This window comes from Vitis riparia, unplaced genomic scaffold (genome assembly GCF_004353265.1).
Source record: "Vitis riparia cultivar Riparia Gloire de Montpellier isolate 1030 unplaced genomic scaffold, EGFV_Vit.rip_1.0 scaffold567_pilon_pilon, whole genome shotgun sequence".
Classification (NCBI taxonomy): Eukaryota; Viridiplantae; Streptophyta; class Magnoliopsida; order Vitales; family Vitaceae; genus Vitis; species Vitis riparia.
Window position 1 is genome coordinate 96,053 of NW_023269703.1, and position 27,924 is coordinate 123,976.

Consider the following 27,924-nt stretch of genomic DNA (forward strand, 5'->3'; position numbering starts at 1 on the left):
AATACTTTTGTACCAAAACACACTTTTTCCTCATGCTAAATTAAAAGGTTTTACCCATTCCATACAAAATTATTCTAGAAAAGATGATAAATTTGAAAACAAATAGACCTAAAATGTTCTCAAATAAAAAAGGTAAACAAATTAACAAAGCTTTGACTCTATCTGCAAAGTATATTTCTTAAAACAGTTCTAAGAAATGGTTTTTGAAAACTATTTTTAAAATAATTTCTTCAATATTTTATAAAATAAAAGTTTGTTTGGAAACTTAAAATGTTTTAAACATTTTTTATATATTTTTCAAACAAAGTTTTTATGTTTGATACTTTATTTTCAATCCTTCTCTATATTTATGTAATTGTTTTTTAAAACAATCTTTAAAAAACCTTATTTTATATTTTTAAAAACTGATTTTTTTTTTATAGTCAAACATGTTTTCCTACTTTTTTTGTTCTTAAAAACAGAAAAAAAAAGGTTTTAAAACAACTTCCAAACATACCATTTGACATCTTCCTTTTGTTTTCCTTTAAGCACATTGTTTTCTATCTCTTCCTTTGGAAATAGTTTGAATTCCTCAAAATTGCAGAAGTACATGGATGAAAAATGCATAAGAATAACCTTAAGATTAGGTTTAGAACCTAGAATAGATAAGGAGAATGGGAAATTAGTTTCATTCCGACTTATTACTTCATTTGAATTATTTTTTTAGAAAGGAAATAGGAATAAAAAATTCATTAGTATAGAAATCAAATCTCGCTCTCACTAGTATTTTGATTCATCTCTTCTATGTAACATTATGATTCACCTTCATTCTCATCATATTTTCATTTTGATTCCCACAAACCAAATGCATCCCAACAGTAACAAAGTAAAAAACAAAACATGTAAAATGGTCCTGGCTGTCTGGCATGATTTTCTAGGACCTTAGAACTATGAAATTAACCAAAATTGGCCAAATTGAAGGTGTTGGATGGATCACATGATCGTGTACTTAACTGTGATTTTCTTGAATCAGAACAACTACCAAAAGGAATTGACACAAGAAGAGATTGAATCATTGATCAGAATCATCTGAGAAGATGTCTAAAAATATATTAACTGGACGATGCCAAACTATATATATTAACTGTTTGATTCTTAATATAGTATATATATAGGGTAGTCACACCAAGGACTGATCGATCTTTTTTATTCTCCACTCTGCCACTGTCAACTCTCTTGCTGTACTACATCAGTTCACCACAATCTTCTTCTGTATTTCTGTGTGCTAATCTTCTGTTTAATCTTGTAAATATGTTCCTGTGAATAAAGAATTCTGGGTGATGCTCAAAAAACTGATAAAAGAAGAAAGAAAGAGAAATTGATTTGGAGTGATCAGTCTCTTGTCCACCAAGGCCTAATCCAAACTCTAGGTTGGGTTATTCCTACTATGCTTGAGTTCTAAATTTACCTGATCAGCACTCCATCTAGCTAAAGAAAATTCCAACTGGACAAAAAAAAAGCGTCAAAAGAAAAAGAAAAAGAAAAACTGATTTGGGGTGCTTTCCTTGTTCCCAGCAAATCTTCTTCCTCTTTTTTTTTGGTCGGTCTCCATACCATCTCACCACTACACTCCACCTTCATGAACTTCACACAGTGAACCACCACCTCAGCAATCATAGTCTCACCATTTTATAACATTTAACATGGCATTATAATCAGGTTTACCATTCTGAGGCTTTTGAGCACTCTAATCCCCTTATGTACCTTACAATCCCAAGGATTTGAGACATTATTTTCAAAGATCTAAAGATATTATGTTGCAAACCAAAGATACCGACATTTGTATATTAGCTTCTATGAACAAGGTAATGATCCTCTATTGCTTCATTATGATCAAGACAATAATACCATAATATAATTTTTTTTTTTAAATATCATAATTATCCATCAATTAAAAAATATACAACTACAATATCATTTTTAAACATAAAATTATGCCATTCTAATTTTTAAACAAATTATTATTGCTCTTTGATCTTTGAGTTGGTCAATGACACATGAGTTGAGTCTAAGGAGAAAAAGAGGAGCAAGCCATGGAGAATCTGCTGTCTCTGTGCTAATCTTCTATCTAGCTAGTCTTGTGATTTTTTTCATAGTTAAGAAATAATGGTTAGAAAGTAAAATGTGGCACAAGAGGATCTGAAAAACAAGACCATTAAAGAGTGAGGTGTGAAAAAGGAAAAAGAAAAAGAAACTGATTTAATTTTGGAGTGCTTTTCTTGTTGCAACAAGCTTAAGCCATACTCGGTGAATACAGTACTGTTCTTTCACTGATGATAAGGAACTTTTCAAGTAAATGCACAAGTTCATTATTCATTGGATAGGGTGAAATTTGGGGCGGGTCAGCTCGACTCAATCTAAACTTGATATAATGTTTGGCGGGTTTAGACAATCATTTTTATTATTGGGAGAGAGCTTGAGTTAAAGTTTTCAAATCAAATTCAATTTGGTTTGTGCCTAGGTTAAGATTAAGGTTTGGACAACATAAACCTAATTTGAATCCAATTTTATGTTTCTATAATATTTATAATGTATATTATTTTATATAGTAAGATTCATTTTTTTTTAGATTTTTAAGAAAAAATATCAAATTAATATTATATAATATATATTTTCATTTAAAAAAATAATAATTTATTTTTACTTTTTTGTTGTTATACATAAATTTTTATCTTATTTACTATTTAATTTCTCTTATAAATATATAGAAATTTTGTTAAAAAAAAATTATAAATGAATTTTGAATTATATAACTCAAAAAAACATTATATTTTCATTGGGTTTGAATAACCATTTTCATTTCTGTGATTGGGCTTGTGTTAAGTTTTTTCAAACCGAGTTCAATTTGGGTTGTACGTAGTTAGGTTAAAGTTAAGGCTCAAACAATGCGAACCTAATTTGAACTCAATTTAATGTTTCTTAATATTTATAATGTATATTATCTTATACAATAATATTCATTTTTTATATATTTTTATGAAAAAATAACAAATTAATATTATATAATATATATCTTCATTTTTTCTTTAAAAAAATACAAATTTGTTTTTCCATTTTTGTTGTTATATTTAAATTTTGTCTTACTTTATTATTTAAATTTTCATATAAATATATAAAAATTTTGTTATATATATTATAGAAGGATTTTGAATTATGTAACTTAATTATCCTGAAACAAAACTTGACTACCTTGAACTCAATTGGGTTTAGAGAAATGAGGTTAGTTTAGGTTTTGATTGAAAAATTTGGGCTAGAAGTTACGTTGGGTTAGATTTTGATCAATTGTTTTTTAGTTCGGGTTGAATTTGGGTTAGTAATCATCCCGTCAAAATTGCAACCATGACACTGTTCCACAAAATCAAAGGCGAAATTAGCATGTGTTTCTTGACTTGTGACCAAGTCCTACACTCTGGGCTTCCCCCTTACAATTATTAATATGACTTTATGAGTACACCCTAGTGATCAGATGATTCTGCACAAAGCAAAATTGGGAATAAATGAAAGGAAAAGAGTTATGTTTGCATTATAATGAAGTAAAGAATAATATCATATTGTTGTTGCTGGTGATGCCCTTACAGTATGCGTACTGTGACCAACAACTCCTGCACTACATCCTTCGCTCAGATTCCAGGCAAACTCTATTTTCCCTTATAAATACACACACAAAGGACTCCCAATTGTGAGTCACAAAAAGGAGTCCCAGGAGAGCCAAAACCAGCCCTTTATTCAAGTCCTCCTTACTTGTAAGTTCATATGTAGTTCCTATCAACCATTAATAATTTATTCCTCATTTTTTTTTTTGGCTCTAACTCATGTAGGACAAGTTCAGATTTTGTTACCAGACATAATACTTTTATTTTTATTTTAGGGAACAGTATAATTGAAGTTTCGATGCTAAATATAAGATGATATTTGATAAATTAATTTAAAGATTAAATAACTTAGAGTGTGTTTGATAGTGATTCTAGGAAAAGTTTTTACCATTTTTAATTCTTTAATTTAAAAATAGTTTATAAAAAAAAGTATAAAAAAATGGTGAAACAACCTACCTTTCTAATTTTAAGTGAAAAGTGAAGCTATTTATAAGGTGTTTAATAAAATTGAAGATTAAAAATTAAGTGCTAGACTTTAATGTTGAGTTATAAATGTTGGAAAGTTACAAGTGGCAAATGAATAAAAGTGAAAAATGATTGGTATGAATTTAAGAGTTTTATTTTACAAATTTATTCTTTTATTCTTCATTTTTGGCTCTAATATTTTTGAATGTCTAGTTGTTTTCAGTTTGATCTTGTTACAGAGAACAGGCGCGAGAGCAATGCAGATATTCCCAGAAAGTGTGCGGAAACTTTGGAATGAATGGGAGCTGCGCTTGATGGTTCTACTAAGCCTTTTCCTACAAATCGTCCTAATCATCTTTAGCAACCGACGAAAGTACACAGTCACACCCTGGATCAGAATCCTGATTTGGTCGGCCTACTTGTCCGCAGACTGGGTGGCGACAGTATCCCTCGGTACCCTCTCAAACAGCCAAGGAGATTCGGAAGGGAAACTTCTGGATCCAAACTATACCCTCATGGCATTTTGGGCGCCATTCCTTCTCTTGCACCTTGGTGGTCCGGACACTATCACGGCTTACTCCTTAGAAGATAATGAGTTGTGGTTAAGGCACTTGCTTGGACTAGTTGTCCAAGTTGGAGTGGCTTTCTACGTGTTTCTCAGGTCATGGGCAGGAACTCCACTCACATTTCTATCCATTCCAATGTTTGTGGCTGGAATTATCAAGTATGGAGAGAGGACTTGCGTTCTGAGGTCTGCAAGCAAGAATCACTTTAGAGATTCTTTGCTTCCAGTTCCTGATCCTGGACCTGATTATGCTTATTTGGTGATGAGATATGGTTCATGGGAAGGGAAAATGGAGAGTAAAAAGCCACTTCAATCTACCGCTGGTGATGACATTACTATTCCGGGTGGAAAATATATTGATAAAGCTTACTTCTTATTCGAGAACCAATTCAAGCATCTATATGCAGACCTCATCCTCAGCTTGGATGACCAAAAAACCAGTGAGGGCATCATCAGGTACATGTCATCCGAAGACGCCTTCAAAGTGGTGGAGATGGAGCTCAATTTTATGTATGATGTGCTATACACCAAGGCAACAGTGATTTATTCTCTACTTGGCATTCTGCTCCGTTCCACCAGCTTCTCCTTCACTATTTCTACTTTAGCGGCCTTCCACTTCTTCATCGATAAGCACGAGTTCTCAAACATTGACATCGACATTACTTATTACTCTTTGGAGCTATTTTTCTTGAGGTTTATGCCCTCACTAAGCTGATTTTGTCCGACTGGAACATTGTCTGGTTGAGCAGCAAGATGAACTCCCTGGCTGATTCCATTTACCGAGCCATTACCTCTTTTAGATCAGTTATAACCAGTGACAAGAGATGGTCTAGACGCATGGCACAGAACAATTTAATTGATTCTTGCCTCAGAGACAAAACCAAGTTCAATCAGGTTCCCAGGTTCCTTGACATGAGCAAATTCTTAGAGAGGTACTGGTACATGACTTGGGAGAAGGTGGATGACATGAAGGAACCCATCTTCAGCTTGCTCCTAGAGATGACAAATGATGTCAGGGATCTCAGGTCACTACTCAAACACAGAGGTGATTATGTGATTACAAAAAGAGGGTTTATTGAGACACTTGGTTGGAGTATAGTTGACGTGGAATTTGATCACAGCATCCTCCTTTGGCATGTTGCAACAGATCTCTGTAGCTATTCTGATGATGACCCCAATCCTAAATCAAGATGCAAAATAAGCAAATGCTTGTCTGAGTATATGTTGTATCTGCTAGTCATGTGTCCATTTATGCTGCCAAAAGGGATAGGGGAGTTTAGATTCCGAGACACTTGTTCAGAGACCAAAAGATTCTTCCAGCAAAGAAGCGAGTCCATATCTGACAGAAATGAAGCTTGCAGATTGTTGCTTGAAGTTGACACACAAGTTGAGCCCGAAGAGGTGAAAGGAGATAAAAGCAAGTCAGTGTTATTCGAGGCATGTAGGCTTGCCAAGGAGTTGAAATCACTGAATATGGAGATGGGAGAGAAATGGATGATGGTCAGTCACGTGTGGGTGGAGATGTTGTGCTACGCTGCCAGTCATTGTGGATGGATTCACCACGGTCAGCAGCTCCGGCGAGGCGGGGAGCTACTCACTCATGTCTGCCTTCTTATGTCCCACCTCGGTTTAAGCGAGCAATTCCAAATACTCGTAGGTGAGCACCCTACCCCCCTTAAACCGCCTCGGTTTAAGGAGCGTCCCTTCCGAATTGATATAGCCCCCTACCCCGCCTCGGTTTAAGGAGCGTCCCTCGGTTTAAGGAGCGTCCCTTCCGAAAGGATATAGCCCCCCTACCCCGCCTCGGTTTAAGGAGCGTCCCTTCCGAAAGGATATAGCCCCCCTACCCCCCTTAAACCGCCTCGGTTTAAGCGAGCAATTCCAAATACTGGAACTTCCGAATTCCCCGAAACGTGAGTCGGCCCGCGAACTCTGATGCCACTTCTCGTTCACGAGGAAGCTTGTAATTTGAACATCTCATTTCTTTCGTAACTACTCGATGTGGGATGGGAATCAAGAAGGGTAAAGAAATGCCAAAATAAGAATATAGAAAGGAGGCCCAATTCTATGGCCCACACTTCCTCGGCCTTATGTTCTTCAAGCACGGTAAACCCGATCACTGAATTGGAAATTTAGCCTTTATTTATTTATTTTAAATGAAGAGTTTCTAAAAACAGATTAGGCCCATAAAACCCTCTTTACTTATTTATTTATTTATTTATTTTTTTACCTAAAATGTGATTAGAGAATTTTCAGTTTCACATGACGAGGATATAACCTTCGTATCACCTAGAAGGAAAGAGGGGGTTGGGCACCAAAAAAAAAACTAATTTAACATATTTTTAAATGCTTCAAAATAACAAGATTTAATATAATAACAAAAATTTATAATAATTATGTTTGATTACTAATAAAGTATTGAAAATTTTCTAGATTAAGTCGTATTAATTGCTTAGTGGTTTTTTATGTGATACATTTTAAAATTTATGAATTTGTAATTGAATCCCATGTTTGATTATTTAGATTAATTCTTTAATTTTGGATTTTTAATTTAAGGAAAAACATCACCACCTAACATTTGATTTTTCAAAATTAATTAAAATTATTAACTCTAATGGATATTTACATGCATTTGAATAATAGTCTACAGTTTTAATTATAGAAATTTCACTAAAATTGATGGTAGTTGATTTCTTTTGATTTTATTGTATTATAAGGGGCTAAATTGGAAATTTTGTAATAAATTCACTTACAATACAATTTTTCTTATTATAATTTTATTGAGAATTGGATGAGGTACGACATCATGTAATTAAATCTTGGTTTTGATTTTGGAGCTTTGTCGATATATTTTAAATTTGTTTCTTATCAAACTAAGTGATTTTTATAATATTTGATTTGTTTTATTTAATAAGAATTCATTAAATAAATTTTAAATTTACTTGAAAATAAGAGAACAAAATGGGGACAAAAAAAACAACTTATCATAGTCATATTCAGTCTTTTTTTAATGACAATTTTACTAATATATGATAAATTATTTCTCACCTAAATTGCATACAAAATTTTTAAGATTGAATTTTATTTTATTTTAATTTTTTAAATGAGAAAGTGGGTGTAAGTGTTATTGTAGTTACCGGATGGCTGCAACTACCCAAAAAATGAAATGCAAGCAAAACAGAGAAAGGAGAAAACTCCAAGAAAACAGGGAAGGAAGCTGACAAGTGACAAAAGCTTAAATATTTAATTGGTGAAGCAGTTTGCCGTCTCTTGAAAATTCGAACTCAACCCAACCCATCACTGTCTCCAACTTTCAAAGCCGCCCTTCACCGTCTCTAATCAAGCTTGGCAGATCTCCATCACGGTGACATATACAAATGAGTAAGTTAATACCTCAAAGAAACAACTAAGAAACCCATGTTTCTACTCTCTCATAGGCTTTAAAAAAACCTTGATACCAACATTACATCTTCCAAATTCACACCACCCCCGCCAACTTCAATATGCTCTCCATCGTTTCTTCCAAAAAACCATCACCCCCAACCCCCCATTTCGTTATTTTAATGGTGTTTCACGCCCTCTCCTATTTTCATAGTTGAATAATTTGAGAAGCACTGTTGCCAATTATTGACAGAAAAATTGATTAATGGCGACAGAAAAGAGATTGAAAGGAAAGCGAAAAAGGGTTGGATTCCTTTCTTTGAATTATTGCTATAGCCACCACACGCTCCGGCCGACCGACCCACAAGATGATTCTCTCAGTCTCGCTCCTCTGTCTCTTCTTCTGTTTTCTTTTTCTTTTCTGGCTTTTTCTCTGGTTTAAAACCACTACTGCAACCCATTCAAGAGTCACAAAGTCACCATTCTCACTGCCGTCGGCCTCCATCTCCAACCATCACCTTCTCACCAGCACACTACTCCCACCTTCATGAGCTGAACTCTGTGAACAGCTCCAACCGAGCCCCCACCGTCATACTCTTTGGTATATTTCCCTTCTTATTTTGCTTTCAAACCGATTTCTTTCTTCTTCTTCTTTTTTATTTTTTTATTTTTTATAATTATTATTTGCTTTTTCTTCCGAGAAATTGTTCAAAATTCATAAGATTTTGGATTGCATGGATTGGTTCGGAGAATATTGATTTCGTTTAAAGGCTTAAATTGTATTTTTTGTTTTTTTTCTCCCTATTTTATAGAATTTAAGCTATGGTTTCTAATATAATCTTTTCAAAAGATCTTTTGTCCATGGATTTCCTACACTACTTTATGGGAAATTTTGATTTTGATTTTTATTTTGGTAATGTCAAGCTTCTCATGAAATTTTGTTTAATAAGTGGCCTGCCAAAAAGGGAGATAAAAGCTTCTCAGCTAAAAAATGGAGGTCATATCTAATAGAGATGAAGCTTGCACATCGTTGCTTAAAGTTGATACGCAACCGCTACCTAGAGATGTGAAAGGAGATAAAAGCAAGTCTGTATTATTCGAGGCATGTAGGCCTGCCAAAATATTAGAATCAGAGGAAATGGCGGGACAGAAGAGAAATGGGTTATGATAAGGGTCTCCAACGGGTCGGGCCGGGCTGGGCCCTCGGTATATCTAAGGCCCGTGGCCCAGCCTGTGGGCCCTCAAGCTAGGCGGGCTTGGCGGGCCGGCTAGGCGGGCTGCCCGGACGGGCTTGCACGGGCTGTCCGGATGGGCTTGCGCAGGATGTCCGGATGAGCTTGCGCGGGATGTCCGGATGGGCTTGCGCGGGCCGGTTGGGCAGCCCGCCCGAACAAGCTTGGGTAAAAATTAAAATAGTTTTCAGTTTTGAAAGGAAGGAGATTCCCTTCCCTTATGGATCCATAAGGGAGCTAGCCACCAACTGAGCTAACCTTCTTTTGTGTAACTATTTTGCATTAGTTATATATATATTAGAAATGTTGTATAATTTTTGAAAAAAAATAAAAGTGAGCTGGCTGTTCAACGGTCACATGACCGTTGAACATGCTTGCCACTCATAATTCAATATTATGACCATTGAACGGTCTTGAAATTAAAAAAAAAAAAAAATTAAATCCTAATATTTAAATCCTTATAAATATTAAATACCCTCAATTTTTTTCTATTCTCTCAACTCTTAAGCTCTCTCCCATTCCACAATATTTCCGATTATTGCATTTTGTCTCAAATTATTCAATATTATTGGTGGTGAAAAAAAGCATTGGTGGTTCAAAGAGTTCAAATTTGAAGGAATTTCTGCTTCGGTTCTCCAATTTAGTAACATACTTCACCTTTACTTTTATTTATTTGTTACATTTTAATTTTACATTTATTATTTTTAGCATAATATTTTATCAATAATTATAATTATGGCAAGTGGTTCTTGTTCTTCATCTAATGCATGTAATAGCAAAAAATTTACTTTAAATATATGGAATTTTTTTGATAGAATAGAAATAAATTTAGAAAATAATAAAAAAGAAATAAAATCAAAATGTAAAATTTGTAACAAACTTCTTAGTGGTGGCTCAAATGCAGGTACAAGTCATTTAAAAAGGCATCATGAAAATTGTAAAACTAAAATAATGTAGATATTAGAAATTATATGCAATTAGGTAAAGATGAAAGTAGAATTTAAAAACATTTTCTTATGATGAATCTTATTGTCGTGAAGAAATGATTGGTTATATAATAAGAGCAGAACAACCTTTCAATTTCATGGAAACTCATGATTTTACGGGAACAATGCAACGAGCTGTTAATCCTCAGTTTCAAGGTTGCTCTGGAAATACAATTAAAAGAATTCTTATAAAAAATTTTGAAACACAAAAAGAAAATTTAAAAATTTTTTTTGCAAATTTTGAAGGAAGAATTTGTTTAACATCTGATATTTGGACATCTTTAACTTACAGTGGTTTTTTATGTATAACTGCTCATTATATTGATAATAAATGGAAATTAAATAAAAGAATTATTTCATTTAAAATAATAAATGCTCCACATAATGGTAAAAATATAGCATCTTTAATAAATGATGAAATTATAGATGTTGGCATTCGTGATAAAATATTTACAATAACATTAGATAATGCTTATAATAATGATGCAGCAGTATCTCGATTAAAACGATATTAGCAAATAAAATAAGATCAATGTAAAATATTTTATGTGCGTTATTGTGCACATATTTTAAATTTAATTGTAAAAGATGGATTAAAACACGTTGATGATACATTATCAAAAATTAGAGGCATTGCTGCGGGTCTTAATAGTTCTCAAGCAAAACATGAATTATTTTTTATTGTTGCAAAATGTTAAATATGAAAAAAGAAATATAAATTTGGATATGCCCACTAGATGGAATTCCACTTATAAACTTTTACAAACTATTATAAAATATAGAAAAGTAGTAGAACTATATGAAATACAATTAATTAGTAATGATTGTGAAGCAGATATTGATGCATTAAATGATTATGATTGGCACATTGCAGATCTTTTAAGAGATCTTTTTGAAGTATTTGATACTTCAACAAAAAATTTTTGTGGTGTATATTATCCATCTTCAAACCGAGTTGTCATGCAAAAAACTAATATTTTTATTGTACTTCAAAATATTTAAATTTGGATATATTTAATGATGCAATATTTGCAATGATAGAAAAATTTAGAAAATATTGGGGAGAAATACCTTTAATTTTTTATCTTGGTTTAATTGTGGACCCTAGATTGAAATTTGAAGCTTTGGATGAATGATTAACAATTATTTATTTTAATGACCAAATAAAAATTGAAGAAATTAAAAATGAAATAAATTCATTATTATATAATTTATATAACTATTATAAAAAAAAAAATGGTGATGATATTAGTTCTATTAAATTACCACCTACATCTACAAGTTCTTCATCTTTTTATAAAGGAGCTCTAGAAATGTTAAAAAGTCGAAAGAAGACAACAAATAGTTCTCCAAACAACACAACTGATTTAGATAGATATCTTAATATTGATTTAATTTCATTTGAAGATGATGAAGATTTTGATATTTTAATATGGTGGAAATCACAACAACACAAATATCTTGTGCTTTATATCATTGCTCGTGATGTACTAATAGTTCCTATGAGTACAATTGCATCAGAAGCTGCTTTTAGTGCAGGTGGAAGAGTAGTTAGTGATAAACGATGCAGCTTAGCGCCGGATTCTATTGAAGCAAATATATGTGTGAAAGACTGGGCAATAGCAGATAAAAGGATATTTGATTCTATTCAAGAAGAAAATATGTTTGTCGATATGGAAAAACTAAAATCATCAAGATCTTCATGGATTTGTGATAGTTCGCCATCATCGCCAAGAGATAATGATTAAAATATTTTACTAAATGTATGTCATATTTTTATTTTTATTTTTGTGGTTAAAAAGTACAAACGATTGACAAATAAGTATGTGCCAACCTAGTTGGGATGTATTTATTTTGTAGTGATGTAAACTTTTCCCACATTTTCAAATGTAATGTATACATTCAATGACTAAAATAGTTAGCAATGAATATTTTTATTAATGTAGCATTTTCTATTTCTTGAATATTTATATATATATATATATATTTAAGTGGCGGCCTACGGGCGGCCTACAGGTGGGTCTACAGGAGGGCTACTGGGGCTAGCCCGGGCCGGGCCGGGCCTAAATTGGGCCCATGGCCCGGCCCATCCAGAAATGGGCTCGAGCTCGGGCCGAGCCGCAGGCTTTTTGGAGACCCTTAAATTAATAAGTCATGTATGGACGGAGATGCTATTCTATGCGGCTACTCATTGTGAATGGGTTCAACATGGCCATCAGCTTAGGCGAGGTGGAGAGCTGCTCACTCATGTCTGCCTTCTTATTGCACATCTTGGTTTAAGTGAGCAATTCCAAATATTAGATGGTGAAGTAAAACCAATCCTTGGCCATCCTTAATATTTCAAATACTCATATCTTTAGGGTTTATGTTTTTGTTTTTGACTCAACAAATTATATTGCATATAGGATACTTATAAAGTACTATTTTTTTAGGTGCTAATTCATACATCTCTCTCTACAAAGTTGTATGATATGTATAATATACTTCTCGTGTATTCTCTTTACCTCTTTATTCCACATTAAACATACCTTTTATGTTTAATTAATTTTAATTATATATATTTTTTTATTTTTTTATGATAAAACCAAACAATAAAATATTAATTTCACTCATCTCTCATGAGGATTTGATCAAATACACTTAACCTCTATTGGTTTGAAATTTTACTAAACATTTTTCTTATTTTGGATGAAATGAGAGGTGAATGAAAATAGTAAATATAAAATATGAAGATATTGATGAAATTTCAAACCAATAAAAGTTATAGATATTTAGTCAAAACTTAAAGAGAGATAAATGAAATTATCCTAATATGAAAAAATTATTTTTCTTAATACATTCCTGAACCAAGCATAATGCAATACAATATACAAATACCTAAACTTTTCAAGAGGATACCTGAACTTTTCTTCTAGTTCAATACTATATCTTCGAGTCTTGGGTGCACACTGGTTTTATATTGTCCCAAACCAACAGTGTCCACTTAGTCTATAGTTTTATCACATTTAATTAATGTTTATTCGAGCTATGGTCATTCTATTATTTAGTGGAGCTAATACCTCAATTTTATTTTTAGATTGTAGCTAGGTAGTTAAAATACAATTATTGACATTGGATTTCCAAAAATTCAATAATTAAAGATTTTAAAGGCATGATACTTCAAAAAAAATCATAAAAAAACATTTCTACAGTCTTCGTAAATGAAACATGTACAACTATTCCTATCCAAAATGTGTACATAATGCTTACTTCTCATTCAAGACCTATTTATTGTCGGTTTTTAAGATTTTCATCATGATATTTGAATACATCGATTAAGCATCAATAAAAGAAGATAACTTTTTTATGATTTTTGATATTACTTTAATCTAGGATTTACCATCCTAATGCTTAGACACACTTATCTCAAAGGTTGTTTTCACCACATCCATTCCAATGTTTTAAAATGTGTTTGACAATATTTCTACTTGAAGTTTTGAGTGAGAGTGTTTTATTTGAAAGTGTTTTTAGAAGAATCACTATTAAATATTTCTCCAAAAAACATTATAAATGATTTTTTAATACTATAACTGATTTTTAGGTTGTTATAAATGTTTCCTAAATTCTGACAAACATCTAATTATTTTTTTAAAAAAATACATTTTACATTAAAAACAATTCCTAAAATCATTACCAAACAAACCTTATATTATGTATCAAGGTTCACAACACACTTTCCCAAGTCAATTGCCTATAAGCAATAACATCCCAAAGGCTTACAATATACCTATTCCAAAGTTTTATAGTGCACCCATCTCATAGTTTAACCATTCTAGGCCAAGCACCATCCAAGGCTTTATAATACTAATAGCTCGACACTTATTGTTCTGAGGAGGACATGATGACTTTCCAAAGCTTACTTAAAAAGGCTTGGAACACACCCGCCATCATAGAGATGAAAACCTGAGACAATTACAATGAGGTTGTTGAGTTAACCATCTTTGAGAATTACATCACATCCATCCTAATGTTGAAACCTGAGACAGCATGAAGGGACACATGCTCGTAATGTGTCCCTTCATGCTACCTGATGGAATTGGACAGATCAGATTCCAAGACAGCTGTGCTGAGGCCAGAGTGTTTTTTCAGGATAAGAAGCTATAAAAATAGAATCAAGCTAGTGAAAGTTACTTCAAGTTAGCACTGAAATTCTACCTCAGAAGTAAAAGGAGATAGAAGCAAGTCTGTGCTATTTGATGCCTGCAGGCTGGCTAATCTCTGCAATCCCTGGAGAGAGAGGAGCAATGGCAGTGTGAAAAGAAATGGGGGATGATTAGTCTTGTGTGGGTGGAGATGCTATGTTATGCTGCAAATCAGTGTCGATGGAATCACCATGCCAAGCAGCTCAGGCGAGGCGGAGAACTTCTCACTCATGTTTGGCTTCTCATGGGTTATTTTGGTATACTGAACATTTCAAGATTTCACAAGGCTATGCAAAGGCCGAGCTGGTTGTCAGTTGATTAGTTTGATGTCCCACAAGATATCTGAATTGGTTGCAGTGTAAAATAGGATGACTGTTGACTAAGAGTAAGATTGGGACTATTGCATCGGGTAAACTCCAAGGTAAAACCTTATAACATTGTTTTTAGCTAACCCTGAATATTATCTCTATTACAAGCATATCACATTAGATGATTAAGTAGGATAAACACCCAAAGATATTATCAAACTTATAAGAAAAGCAAAGGAATGCATACACATAAAAGTTGTTGGTCTGCTAAGCAATCATCCTATGCAGTGAACTGACTAGGCATGTCTGTCAACTTCAATTCCAACAAGCTCCTATGTAGCAATTCTTTGGGAAGCATCTTCAACCTTATACAGGACTTATCTCTAAATCTCTCCAGAGCCTGCAGTGCTCTTCCTCAACATTCCATTCCTCAGTTGCTCTAGCTTCCATAGTTTAAGAACTCGAAGCTGTGGAAAGCCTCCTGAGGGGCAGAGCATGAGCTTTCCTGTATAGGATTTGGCTAACAACCTAAGAATTTTTTAGGTTGGGAAGCTTATCCAATTTTAGCATTGGATCTTCCATTAGTCTGACCTGATAGGGTAAGGTCAGAGAGATTCCGTGGGAATCAGATACAATAGATGGGTTCTTTAACCTTCCCAACAAGTAGATACTAGAGAGATTGACATGGCCAGATAAAGGCTTCAAGTTAGATCCCAAGATTGATTCGATTCATCATCCGATTTAGCCTTAAAGTATGAAGATGTTTCAATTTTAGAACCCAGTTAGCCACTGCCTCCAGTTGTGATAACATTGTCTGCTGTTGGGATGGCATTAACCGGCATGCCAGTCCCAATTTTCTAGCATTCACCAACCTGTCCAGGCCACCCTTCACCAGAGTCTTCTCATCTACAAACAGTCCCCACAAGGTTTGAAGAGCTATTAGAGAACAAACTCTTGGTTGAAGCGTAAATCTACTCCGGTAACTCTCACTTAAGAGCGAATGTCTTAGATGCTGCATCTTCCAAATTGAACTAGGAAGAGTGCTGATGTAAGTATGCTTCAAATCCAATGTTTGAAGATTTTGCAACTTGCATATGGATGACGGAAGCATCTCCAAAAACGTCCACCTCAAGCCAAGGTACCTCAGTCGAGTTAGCTTACCAAGCGCTTCAGGCAACTTAGGTCTAAATACATGTTCAAGATCAAGCACCCGTAGTAGTAGAAAGCAACTGCTAGAAATGCATCGATGAAGAAATTTTCCTATGTCTTCTCCTGGTTTGTTTCCTTCTTGAGAATCAAATGATATAAAGGATACGACAACTTGATAATGAGGTCTCAAAGATGTGGAAATTCTGTTGTAGTCACCATGGATGTGATCAAAGCTGAAATCTTCTTTGTCAAGATGATCAACAAGGCGGCGGACTAAACCAGTGCTTATGGACAACTCCGATCTTGTCTTGGCATAAACCTGAACAAATGTGGCCTGCTGAGCTTTTGACAACCAGTGTCGCCGTAGGGCATAGGGCAGATGACATGTTTTCACATTCCCATCAAGCTTCTTCTTTGTCACTTGAACCACGTCCTCAGCTATCAACTCTATCAAACACCTCCCTGCAACATCTCCTGGATCTTCATTCTCAACCTCTGGCTGCACCAAGCCCTCTGCAACCCATAACATGATCACCTTCTTACCGGGATCTCATAATCTTTAGGAAACAATCCAAAATAAAAGAGACAACGCTGCTTGTACAGGGGCAAATCCTCATTGATTTTAGATAAGGCCTTGGACCAAACTTGTTCTTGGTCTTGGTCAAGTTGCTGAAGCACACTGGACCACTCATCAATGTCTGCATCCTTCTGTGACAGAACATCTGCCAATCTTACAATCGCCAGTGGCAAGCCCCCACATCTTATCACAATTTCCCTTCTCAGTTTTAGCAGTTCTGGGGGTATGTTTACCTTCATCACATGGGTAAACAATGCCCAGCTCTCATCATCTCCCCGTAACCGCAGTCCATGATGAACACTCATAGTCTTAAGATACGAAGGTGGACTCCTTGATTTGAGATATGAAGGTGTTGTTCCCCGGGTGGTCAAAATCATTCTGCTGCCTCTCGATGTGTTCAAGAATGCTGTAACAAATTCTTCCAAGATATGGTCCTGGATGAAATCATCCACAACTATGAGAAACCTCTTATCAGCCAGGAAAGCCTTGAGCACCTGTCTCATTTCGCTCCACCAACTAACTAGCGCCCTTTGGTTGTAGCCCATCAATTGACTCATCAACTCTGTCATTATGTTTGTCAAAGGATCAGATGAAATGGACTGATGCCCAAACGCGATAAGGGAAATGATTCACAATAGCATCATGGTCATAGACCAACTTTGCTAGAGTGGTCTTACCAATGCCTTCAATGCCCACAATTGAAATAGCACAGAAATCTTTGTCATCTGAAAGCAACCGTGTCATCATTGCATGTACATCATCATCAAAGCTGATAATATCGGCCTCTTGTGGTGGCTGTTGCAGTACTCTGAATGTAGACTCTGGAACTCTCCATTGACGTTGTTTAGTGACATCTCTTGGTCTCCATGTAGAGATATCCAGGAGTTTAGCTTTGATTTTTCCATCTTCATGCCAGGCTTATGTTGGGATCTCAAACTGTCAAAAGCCAAAACAACTCTCCTCAAAGGTCCAATCCAGCTCCTTCCAAGCTGCTCTCTTCTGTTGATGAAAAGCCCAATTACATCCACTGCAAAACAGGAAACTTGGCGGAGTTCCTCCATCCAAACCATTCCTTTATCATCTAATTCTTTTGATTCTAAGTTTTTCAGAAAACCATCCAGGAACCTGAATTCATCTTGTATCCGTCTGGCCCTCTTTTCACTTCAGAATAAAGTGCCTCCTGAGCTAGCAGGGCGGTAATTTTCTCAATAACAGGGGGAGCAACTGTGTTGACCATGTTCTGATGGTGTGTTGACATCAACCAGTCTATTTCCTCAATGGATAATGGATATAGCACCTTGCAAAACACTTTTTCTTTGGAGACTGGAGATCCTAACCTTGATCCCTTCCAACTTCTTGTGAATTATTTGTTGATCAATCAAATTTCTGATGAACAAAACCAACTGCTCAAGAACTCCTCCTCTCCTTCCCTGTACTGCTACTTTGAATATAAGGTCGTCTATAATGTCCTTAACATCATAAGCAATGTCCACTAATTTCTCTGTGAAGTAGCATAAATGATCAGGAGCCCAAGTCCTTTATTGCCACTCAATCCATTCAATCGGTTCTGCCACTCCAATCAAAACTGCTGGTTCTCGAACTACCAGAAGAGAGAGCTTCTCTGTCATCCTGGACAGAATGCTTGCTGCCACTGCCATCTTCTTCAGTGCAGTCTATATTGATAGGAACAAGAAAGCTTTCCAACAGAAACGAAATTTTTGGTCTTGGAACTGCAAAGTTTAGCTGGAGTCAAGTGAGAACAGATGAAGGCAAAAGCCACAGTTGCAAGCCAAATATGAGGCCTATGTGCTCTACTGAGTGAGATGAGGGAGATCCGTTTGATTGAAGAAAGCACAACTCTTAAGTCTATGCAAAACACTAAAATTTATGAGTCTTGTACATGGAATTAGCACAAAAAAAAAATAATAATAATATGGACTTCACTTTCGAAATGTTCTGAGTCTTTTGAAAAGCCATTTTGCAGTCTCCTTGAAATTTCCAAGGTTAAGTGGGGTGGGGATCACAACCCTTTTTTTTCCCCAAAAAATGACACCTTTTTTTGTCTCAATATGTAGTGTTCAAAGATGATGGCTGCCCTCATCTTCTTTTAGTATTATCCTTTGAGAATCCACAGTGCAGGGTGGGACCATCAGTTCTTTTTCTAGGAGGTATACTGATAGACTTGTTTTGAAAGCTTGTAGCAAAAGGAGTCAACACAAATAAACAAAGGTCTCCAGTGTGGAAATCCTTCTCTTCCACAAGACTAAGGTAAGGTGGGAAATGCATACTGACTTTCCTGCCCAAACTACAATGCGTCTAGTAGTATTTGCCAAGTGACAGGCCATGTGATATTTTTTAGACAATACGGTTGGCTGCTACTCAGAATAGCAATACAAAGATGTCTGAGAGTAGCTAAATATGGTAGAACGGTTCTCTAAGCTTTGAAGGAAGTAAGGGCTAGAGAGATTCAAAAGTTCGGTAAGGACTTCAAGACCGAACCAACATTTCAAGTATTCATTTCAACCTCGGAGAATGAAGGCAATCTAGACTCAAAAACTACTTTCTGCTTGGTGTAATACTCAAGCTTGCTGATAAACATTATGCCATTCTCTATAGATAGACCAAATTCACAGGCCTCAGAAAGAGCTCTCTCGGAAATCTTAGGCTGCCAGGAAACTGCACAAGTACACTATCTTCTTCATGTATATCACTATATCAAGGTGATCATGTGCCTGAAAAAATGAATGGTCTCCTTGGTTGGAGCATGGAGGAAGAGTTCAATCAGAGCATTCTCCTCATCAGGCACATTACAACTGACCACTTCTATTATCTGTACTGATCTAAACAAAATCAAGCTTGGTTGAGTACAAAATGCATAGCTTTCAAGCCTGCTATCAGATCATATCTCCCACCCATGGAAGTGAAAGGAGATAGAAGTTTGTGCATTTTTTAGAATTCTAGTTGCCTTCATATATGATAAGGGATATATGACTTACACTTGACATAGGTGTCTAACCCTCTCTGCCTACAGCCATGCAAGGAATTCATCTGTCACATATGTAATGCATGTGAGGCAGCAAAATTTTTTTTTTTTTTTAATATTTTACAAAATGTAGTAAAAAAAATTAAACAAAAAAGTTTACAGTAAATGAGCAACTTTCTATATTAATAAATTCATATTCATATATCTTTAATAGTGAAAAAAATTAGTAATTAATTTATGTTCATATATTTTGAATGATTTTCCTATAGATGTTGAAGGGTTAAAAAATATAAGTTCCATTTTAAATTTACAATATTTTACATAATACTAATACTTACCATCTTATTATATTCAATTATTTTTAAAAATAAATAATTCTTTATATTACTTAATTTATTTTCATAATATTGATACTTAATCTTCTTATATTTATATATTTTTTATAATAAATAATTATGAATCACACATTTGCTTACATAATATTATTACTTATTATCTCATATCTTTAATAATAAATCCATATTCACATATCTTTTATAATAAATTAATTAATAATAAATTGATATTCAATATTATTTGTTTGATATAATAGAAAAATGAAATTTATTGTAAAGGTTTTTTTAGGTATAAAATATTTTATAAAGTGGCTATATTTTTAACTATTTTATTTATCTTTGTTTTTTATAATTAATATTGTTTGTACCTAAGGGTCTCCAAAAAGCCCGCGGCCCACGGCCCGAGCCCATTTCTGGATGGGTCGGGCCATGGGCCCCAATTTAGGCCCGGCCCGGCCCGGCGGGCTGGCCCGCCACTTAAAATATATATATATATATATATATATATAAATTCAAGAAATAGAAATGCTACATTAATAAAAATATTCATTATTAACTATTTTATTCATTGAATGTATACATTACATTTGAAAATGTGGGAAAAATTTACATCACTACAAAATAAATACATCCCAACTAGGTTGGCACCTACTTATTTGTTAATCGTTTGTACTTTTCAACCACAAAAATAAAAATAAAAATATAACATATATTTAGTAAAATATTTTAATCATTATCTCTTGGCGGTGATGGCGAACTATTGCAAATTCATGAAGATCTTGATGATTTTAGTTTTTCCATATTGACAAGCATATTTTCTTCTTGAATAGAATCAAATATCCTTTTATCTGCTATTGCCCAGTCTTTCACACATATATTTGCTTCAATAGAATCCGGCGCTAAGTTGCATCGTTTATCACTAACTACTCTTCCACCTGCACTAAAAGCAGCTTCTGATGCAACTGTACTCACAGGAACTGTTAGTACATCACGAGCAATGATAGAAAGCACAGGATATTTGTGTTGTTGTGATTTCCACCATATTAAAATATCAAAATCTTCATCATCTTCAAATGAAATTAAATCAATATTAAGATATCTATCTAAATCAGTTGTGTTGTTTGGAGAACTATTTGTTGCCTTCTTTCGACTTTTTAACATTTCTAGAGCTCCTTTATAAAAAGATGAAGAGCTTGTAGATGTAGGTGGTAATTTAATAGAACTAATATCATCACCATATTTTTCTTTATGATAGTTATATAAATTATATAATAATGAATTTATTTCATTTTTAATTTCTTCAATTTTTATTTGGTCATTAAAATAAATAATTGTTAACCATTCATCCAAAGCTTCAAATTTCAATCTAGGGTCCACAATTAAACCAAGATAAAAAATTAAAGGTATTTCTCCCCAATATTTTCTAAATTTTTCTATCATTGCAAATATTGCATCATTAAATATATTCAAATTTAAATATTTTTGAAGTACAATAAAAATATTAGTTATTTGCATGACAACTCGGTTTGAAGATGGATAATATACACCACAAAAATTTGGTGGCTAGTTACACAAAAGAGGGTCAGCTCAGTTGGTGGCTAGGTCTCCTTGAATGCTTATGGATCCATAAGGGAAAGGGTTCGAATCCCCTTCCCTTCAAAACTCAAAAGTATTTTAATTTTTACCCAATACCCACCCAAGCCCGCCCGGCCCGGCCAGCCCATTGACTAGTCAACGGGCTCAGTGGCCCGCCCCGGGCTGGGCCATGGGCCTTACTCCTCCGGGCCGACTGGCCCGGCCCGGCCCGTTGGAGACCCTTATTTGTACCCATCTTATGGGTGATATATTTGTTCTTTTTATCCTTTACACTTTTAGTTTTTTTTTATAATCAGCAAATAAATCCTTTAAATAAAAATTTATTATGGTAACTAAATTAGAATATCAATAATTTAATATTTTAAATTTAATTTTAATTATTGATTTTTATAATTAATAATAATTTGTATCTACAATCAAACACTAAGAAGTGTGGTTCCGATAAGTAACATGTGGTTCTAGATTCGAATCTTATCATTGATGATACCCTAAATTTACCCAATGTTAATTATTACGGGATGGTTAGCACCCCGTGGTAGTTGGGTCTTCATGAAAAGTCCTAAGAGTTTAACTATGAAATGTTCCTTGATTATTAAAAAATAATAATAATTTGTATCTAGATTTACTTTTTTCATATGTATTTTTAAAATCTCATTATTTATTATTAATAATTAATTTTGAAAATTTAAGTAGTAGGTCATATAAATGGAATTCAAAGAAGAGAAAAATGCTTCAAAAGTAATTAATAATTATGAAATTTTAAATTTATTATTTTATAGTACTTCCATCCTAGGATTGCCTGAAGCTTATTTTGAGGCTTAGTGTTTATGCTATCATATTAATCCAACGAGCGTTATTGTCACAAATTTAAAATTTGAGAACATGAGGTTCTGGTGACGTGAATCCATAACTTGAGACCACTTGCGAAGCTCAAGGGTTTAGTCATCTCATTTTAAAGCAAATTGATTATTAATGTAGGGAGGTAAAGCCTTTATATACATTCAACTTTGCATTATTTCGACTTTTGAGACTTAACATCCTAAGGCTCTACTGCACATCAATCCCCTTACGTACCTTATAATCACCAAGGACTTGGGACAATCATTTTCAAAGAACAATATTATATTGCAAACGTAAGATACCGACATTTATTTTTGGACATCATTGTTGGCTGCCATGAACAAGGTAATCTCATTTACTTATGACCAAGACAATAATAGTGTATTTTCTAATAGTAGCAAAAAAAATTTAAATTAAATATCATAACTATCAATAACTTAAAAAGAAAAATTGAAAATATCATCCTTAAACATAAAGTTATGTAATAATAATTGTTTTTACTTCTCTTTTAAAACCCTAAATATCCCAAAGGGGGTTTGGAAAATCAATTAAGCCTAAACAATTTTTGAAACCTGTAACCCTAAATATACATTAATTTCAGCAGCACCATTGTTGTTTACTGGCCTCCGTTGTTACACCAATTCACCTAAATCTAATCTTCTTCTGATTACTTGTGCTCTTATATGTTTCCATAGTTGAATAAATGAGAAGTAATATTTGAAATATCAATAAATATGGATATATTGGTATTTTGATTTTATAAATATATTGAAAATATCTAACAAATATCGATGATATTTTGACAAAAATATGGATCAAATAAAAATGATTCAAAATTTATGAAGATACTTAGAAAACTTAAAAAAAAAAATGATAAAATAAGTAAGAATATACATATTAAAATTATTTTATAAATGCAATTTACATAAATATGATTAAAGATAATATTTATCAAATTTTTATAAATAAAAAATTAGTTTAAAATATATTTGTATTTATTTATTTTAAAATTTTAAAATACTTTTATTAAAACATGTTTTTTTACATTTTAAATAAAATAAATAAATTGATTTATATAAAATATTTTATTTGAAATTTAATTTCTAAAATTTTATTACAAAGATGTGGTAACAACTTTTTATATTAACATTAATTTATTTAAATAATTAAAAAATATATTAATAACTTATCTTGTCAATTTAATTTTAATTTATAAAATATTAGAACTTCATTATTATTATTATTATTATTATTACATTTTAGAAAATTTTGAATAAATTTATATTTTTAATATTTTAAAATAAATTAAAAAAAATAAAGTGAAAAGAAAATAAAATTTTGATTTAAAGTTAATAAATTATTACATCACATCACGATGATCTAACATAGTTGAACCCCGAATACACTAACCATTGAATCAGGATCCTTAATATTTCTAGTTCAATTGAGCGATCCAATTGTAAAAACCTGTTTGTTGCTTGAGGATTGCACCCTTTATATATATCAAGTACTAAAATGTTTTATTTCATTAGTATTTGAATGCTATCAAATGTGAAACCTGTTTATATTTACACTGCTAAAGGCACCGTGTGATATAACTGAAAGGATCACTGCTGGCCTCCACTGCAAGAAACTTCATTGATGAATCCAACAAACGTGAAGGAGGAATTATTGATTTGAATTTATTTAATTAAAGAAACCTGATTGATGACTCAACAAAATTGAAAATGGAATCAGTGATTGGAATTATTGATATTCACACACGATTTTTTTAATCAAAGTGGGCACGCACCCCCAGAGTAAAGAGTGTGTGCGTGTATAGGAACGACCCTCTATGCACCATCAGTATCAGCTCACCACTCCGAAAGACGAATCTCCCTCCCTTCTAGCCCTTGCTCTTTTTTTATTTTTTGTTTAGCTTTCTGTCTGGTTTCTTAAAACTAGTACTACTGCTGTCGTCCACCTACTTTCTTCGAATTATTGCTACAGAAACACGCTCCGGCCGGCCCACGAGACGACTCTCTCTCTCTATCTCTTCTTTTTCTTTTTTGGCCTTTTCTCTGGTTTAAAACTACTAATGCAACCCATTCAAGGGTCACAAAGTCACCATTCTCACTGCCGTTGACCACCATCTCCGGCCATCCACCTTCTCACCAGTACACTACTCCCACCTTCATGAGCGGAACATCGTGAACAGATCCAACCAACCTACCACCGTCATACTCTGGTACATTTCCCTTCTTATTTTGCTTTCAAACCGACTTCTTTCTTCTTCTTCTTTTTAATTATGCTTTATTTGTTTATTCTTCTGAGAAATTGTTTAAAATTCATGAGACGTTGGATTGCATGGATTGACTCGGAGAATGTTGAGTTCGTTTAACGGCTTAAATTGTATCAAGATCTAGGCTGGTCGAAACAATGCCGACTTTTGTTCTCCTTAAAATTCTATTTCTAACCGTGCGAACATAGGCTTAAGATGAGGTCTTAAGGTGAACTGATCTGATATTCTGCCTATTATTCTTACTCTGGAATTCCTATGTTTCACCTGAATTCTATTTACACTTGTGAATCCCAACTAGAGAGCTCCTTAAAATTTTATTTCCCGACCTATTTGGAAAGAGCTACTCTAAAGCCTATTCCATTGGTCACTTTTCAGTCGAAAGCCTGTAAGTTTCATTGATCACTTTTCTCAGGGTGCTCGTAGATCAGGGAATAAAAAAAACCACTTCTCATTCAGAAGCGGGAAAGGACAGATGAATTAAGCGGTCATCGAGATCTTTATAGAAAATAAAAGCATTTCCAAAAATTCCTTTGGAAATGCCGATGAGCGAGGAGGTAGGGGATTTTTAACAAGAGTATTTTTTTTAACTGTCATCATCATGTAACGTTTACTCGTAATAAGTTTTTTATTTTTATTTTTATCAAAGTGGGTATGAACCTTTTAATTTTTCAATCAAAGTGGGCATGTACCCCCAAAGCAAAGAGTGAGTGCGTATAAAAGAACAATCCTATATATGCCATCAGACTCCCCACCACAAACCTTCTTCCTTCCTGAAAAGGATGCTTTTTTTGTATATATCCCACTGTGACCAAGTCCTACATTCCATTCCCTGAGTAGATTTCTCATTCTCTCCACTTCCTTTATAGCTGGGCACAAGGAGTTACAATAGTGAGGCACTAGGATTGGAATGAAATGAAGAATTAGTTCCAGGAGAGCAAAAACCAGGCCAATCCGTTGTAGTTGAGCTTCACTCAAGTTCTTAGTGTGCACAACCAGCCAACAATGCTAATCACATGTGAGTTCATATTCTTTTCCCACCAATCTGTCTCTTGTTCTTTTGGCTCTAATACTTTTTGAATGTTCAGTTGCTAGCAGTATGATTTTTATGGAGAAGAGGTCAGTAATCCAGGTTTTTCCAGAAAGTGTGCGCAAACTTTGGAATGAGTGGGAGCTCCGCGTGATGGTTCTACTCAGCGTCTCCCTGCAGATTGTCCTCATCCTCTTCAGCAAGCGACGAAAGTATACAAACACGCCCTGGATCAGAATCCTGATTTGGTCGGCATACCTGTCAGCAGATTGGGTGGCAACGGTATCCCTGGGTACCCTCTCCAGCAGCCAAGGAGATTCTGATGGTAAATCTCTGGATCCGAACTACACCCTTATGACATTTTGGGCACCATTTCTTCTCCTACACCTTGGTGGCCCGGATACCATCACTGCTTACTCCTTGGAAGACAATGAGTTGTGGTTAAGGCACTTGCTTGGACTAGTTGTTCAAGTTGGAGTGGCTTTTTATGTGTTTCTGAGGTCATGGGCAGGAACTCGACTCACATTTCTGTCCATTCCAATGTTTGTTGCTGGAATTATCAAGTATGGAGAGAGGACTTGGGTTCTCATGTCTGCAAGCAACAATCACTTGAGAGAGTCTTTGCTTCCACCTCCCGATCCTGGACCGGATTATGTTGAAATCATGAGAGGAGATACAGCGACTGTGTTTCACAAAGATAAGGGCAACGTTACTAGTCCTGATGGAAAATTTGAAGCTCACTCCTTATTTGATAAAGCTTACTCCTTATTCAAGAAGCAATTCCGGCATCTATATGTAGACCTCATCCTCAGCTTTAGTGACAGAAAAAACAGTGAGCCTCACCCGAAGAGGCCTTCCAAGTGGTAGAGATGGAGATCAGTTTTATGTATGATGTGCTCTACACCAAGGCAACTTTGGTTCATTCTCTCCTAGGCATTCTTCTCCGCACTGCCAGCTTCTTCTCCACTATTTCTACCTTAGTGATCTTCTGCTTCTTCATCGATAAGCATGAGTTCTCAAACATTGACATCAACATTACTTACTTATTACTCTTAGGAGCTATTTTTCTAGAGATTTATGCTATCATTATGCTGATTTTGTCTGACTGGAGCATCGTCTGGTTGAGCAGTAAGAAGAACTCCCTCACTGATTCCATTTCCCTGGCCATCACCCCTTTTCGATCAGTTTTAACCAGTGACAAGAGATGGTCTGGACGCATGGCACAGAACAACTTAATTAATTCTTGCCTCAGAGACAACACTAAGTTCAATCAGGTTCCCAGGTTCTTTGACATGAACAGATTCTTAGAGAGGTACTGGTACATGAAGTGGGAGAAGGTGGATGCCATGAAGGAACCCATCTTCAGCTTGCTCCTAGAGATGACAAATGATGTCAGGGATCTCAGGTCACTACTAAAACACAGAGGTGATTATGTGATTACGAAATGGGGGTTTATTGAGACACTTGGTTGGAGTGTAGTTGATGTAGAATTTGATCACAGCATCCTCCTTTGGCATATCGCAACAGATCTCTGTAGCTATTCTGATGAGGACCCCAATCCTAAAGCAAGATGATCCGAGTATATGTTGTATCTGCTAGTCATGTGTCCATTTATGCTGCCTAAAGGGATAGGGGAGTTTAGGTTCCGAGACACCTGTGCAGAGGCCAAAAGATTTTTTCAACAAAAAAGCGAGTTTGTATCTACCAAAAATGAAGCTTGCAAATTGTTGCTTCAAGTTAACACGAGACATGAGCCCAGAGAAGTGAAAGGAGATAAAAGCAAGTCAGTGTTATTCGAGGCATGTAGGCTTGCCAAAATGTTGGAATCTCTGGAAGAGAAATGGGAGATCATAAGTGACGTGTGGGTGGAGATGTTGTGCCATGCTGCCACTCATTGTGGGTGGATTCAACACGGTCAGCAACTTAGGCGGGGCGGGGAGTTGCTCACTCATGTGAGCCTACTCATGGCACACCTCGGTTTCAGTGAGCAATTCCAAATAGAGGAAGGTGAAACAGGCTTCGCTCGCAGTTTCACTGAGGAATTCAGTATGAGGGGCTGGAACAATTCCGGCCGTTACTTCTATAATTTAGATTCTGGGGTTACAGGACAGATACGTATTTAACTGGACGTATGTAATTTAAACACCTTATTTCTTACATGTATTTTCGATGTAGGATGGGATCTAAGAAGGGTAGAGAAATGCTCACAATAAGAACATACTATGGAGGCCCAATTCTACAGCCCACTCTCCCTTAGGCCTTATGTTCCCTCATACATTGTTGTAGGCCCAATCACTGAATTGGAAATTTAATGCCCCATTTTTTTTCTGTCTGCCTTCTCATGGCACATCTTGGTTTAAGTGAGCAATTCCAAATATTAGATGGT

At 34.6% G+C, this 27,924-nt stretch overlaps 3 protein-coding genes across 6 annotated transcripts; all 3 read left to right on the top strand.

The window, feature by feature from the left end:
• Positions 1-4,354: 4,354 nt before the first annotated feature.
• Positions 4,355-5,377, top strand: LOC117910057. The gene has a single exon (XM_034824114.1). The coding sequence runs from the start codon at positions 4,355-4,357 to the stop codon at positions 5,375-5,377; it is 1,023 nt and encodes a 340-aa protein (XP_034680005.1).
• Positions 5,003-27,874, top strand: LOC117910048. Its single transcript, XM_034824103.1, has 2 exons — positions 5,003-5,885; positions 27,124-27,874. The coding sequence occupies exons 1-2, from the start codon at positions 5,416-5,418 to the stop codon at positions 27,659-27,661; spliced, it is 1,008 nt and encodes a 335-aa protein (XP_034679994.1). The 5' UTR covers positions 5,003-5,415; the 3' UTR covers positions 27,662-27,874.
• LOC117910049 lies at positions 24,261-27,117 on the top strand. Of its 4 annotated transcripts, XM_034824106.1 has the most exons (4): positions 24,261-24,457; positions 24,924-25,065; positions 25,378-25,526; positions 25,597-27,117. In XM_034824106.1, the coding sequence occupies exons 3-4, from the start codon at positions 25,514-25,516 to the stop codon at positions 26,403-26,405; spliced, it is 822 nt and encodes a 273-aa protein (XP_034679997.1). In that variant the 5' UTR covers positions 24,261-24,457; positions 24,924-25,065; positions 25,378-25,513; the 3' UTR covers positions 26,406-27,117. The 4 variants fall into 4 exon arrangements, with proteins under 4 accessions (XP_034679997.1, XP_034679996.1, XP_034679998.1 ...); XM_034824105.1 differs by lacking the exon at positions 24,924-25,065; XM_034824107.1 differs by lacking the exons at positions 24,924-25,065; positions 25,378-25,526.
• Positions 27,875-27,924: the final 50 nt, after the last annotated feature.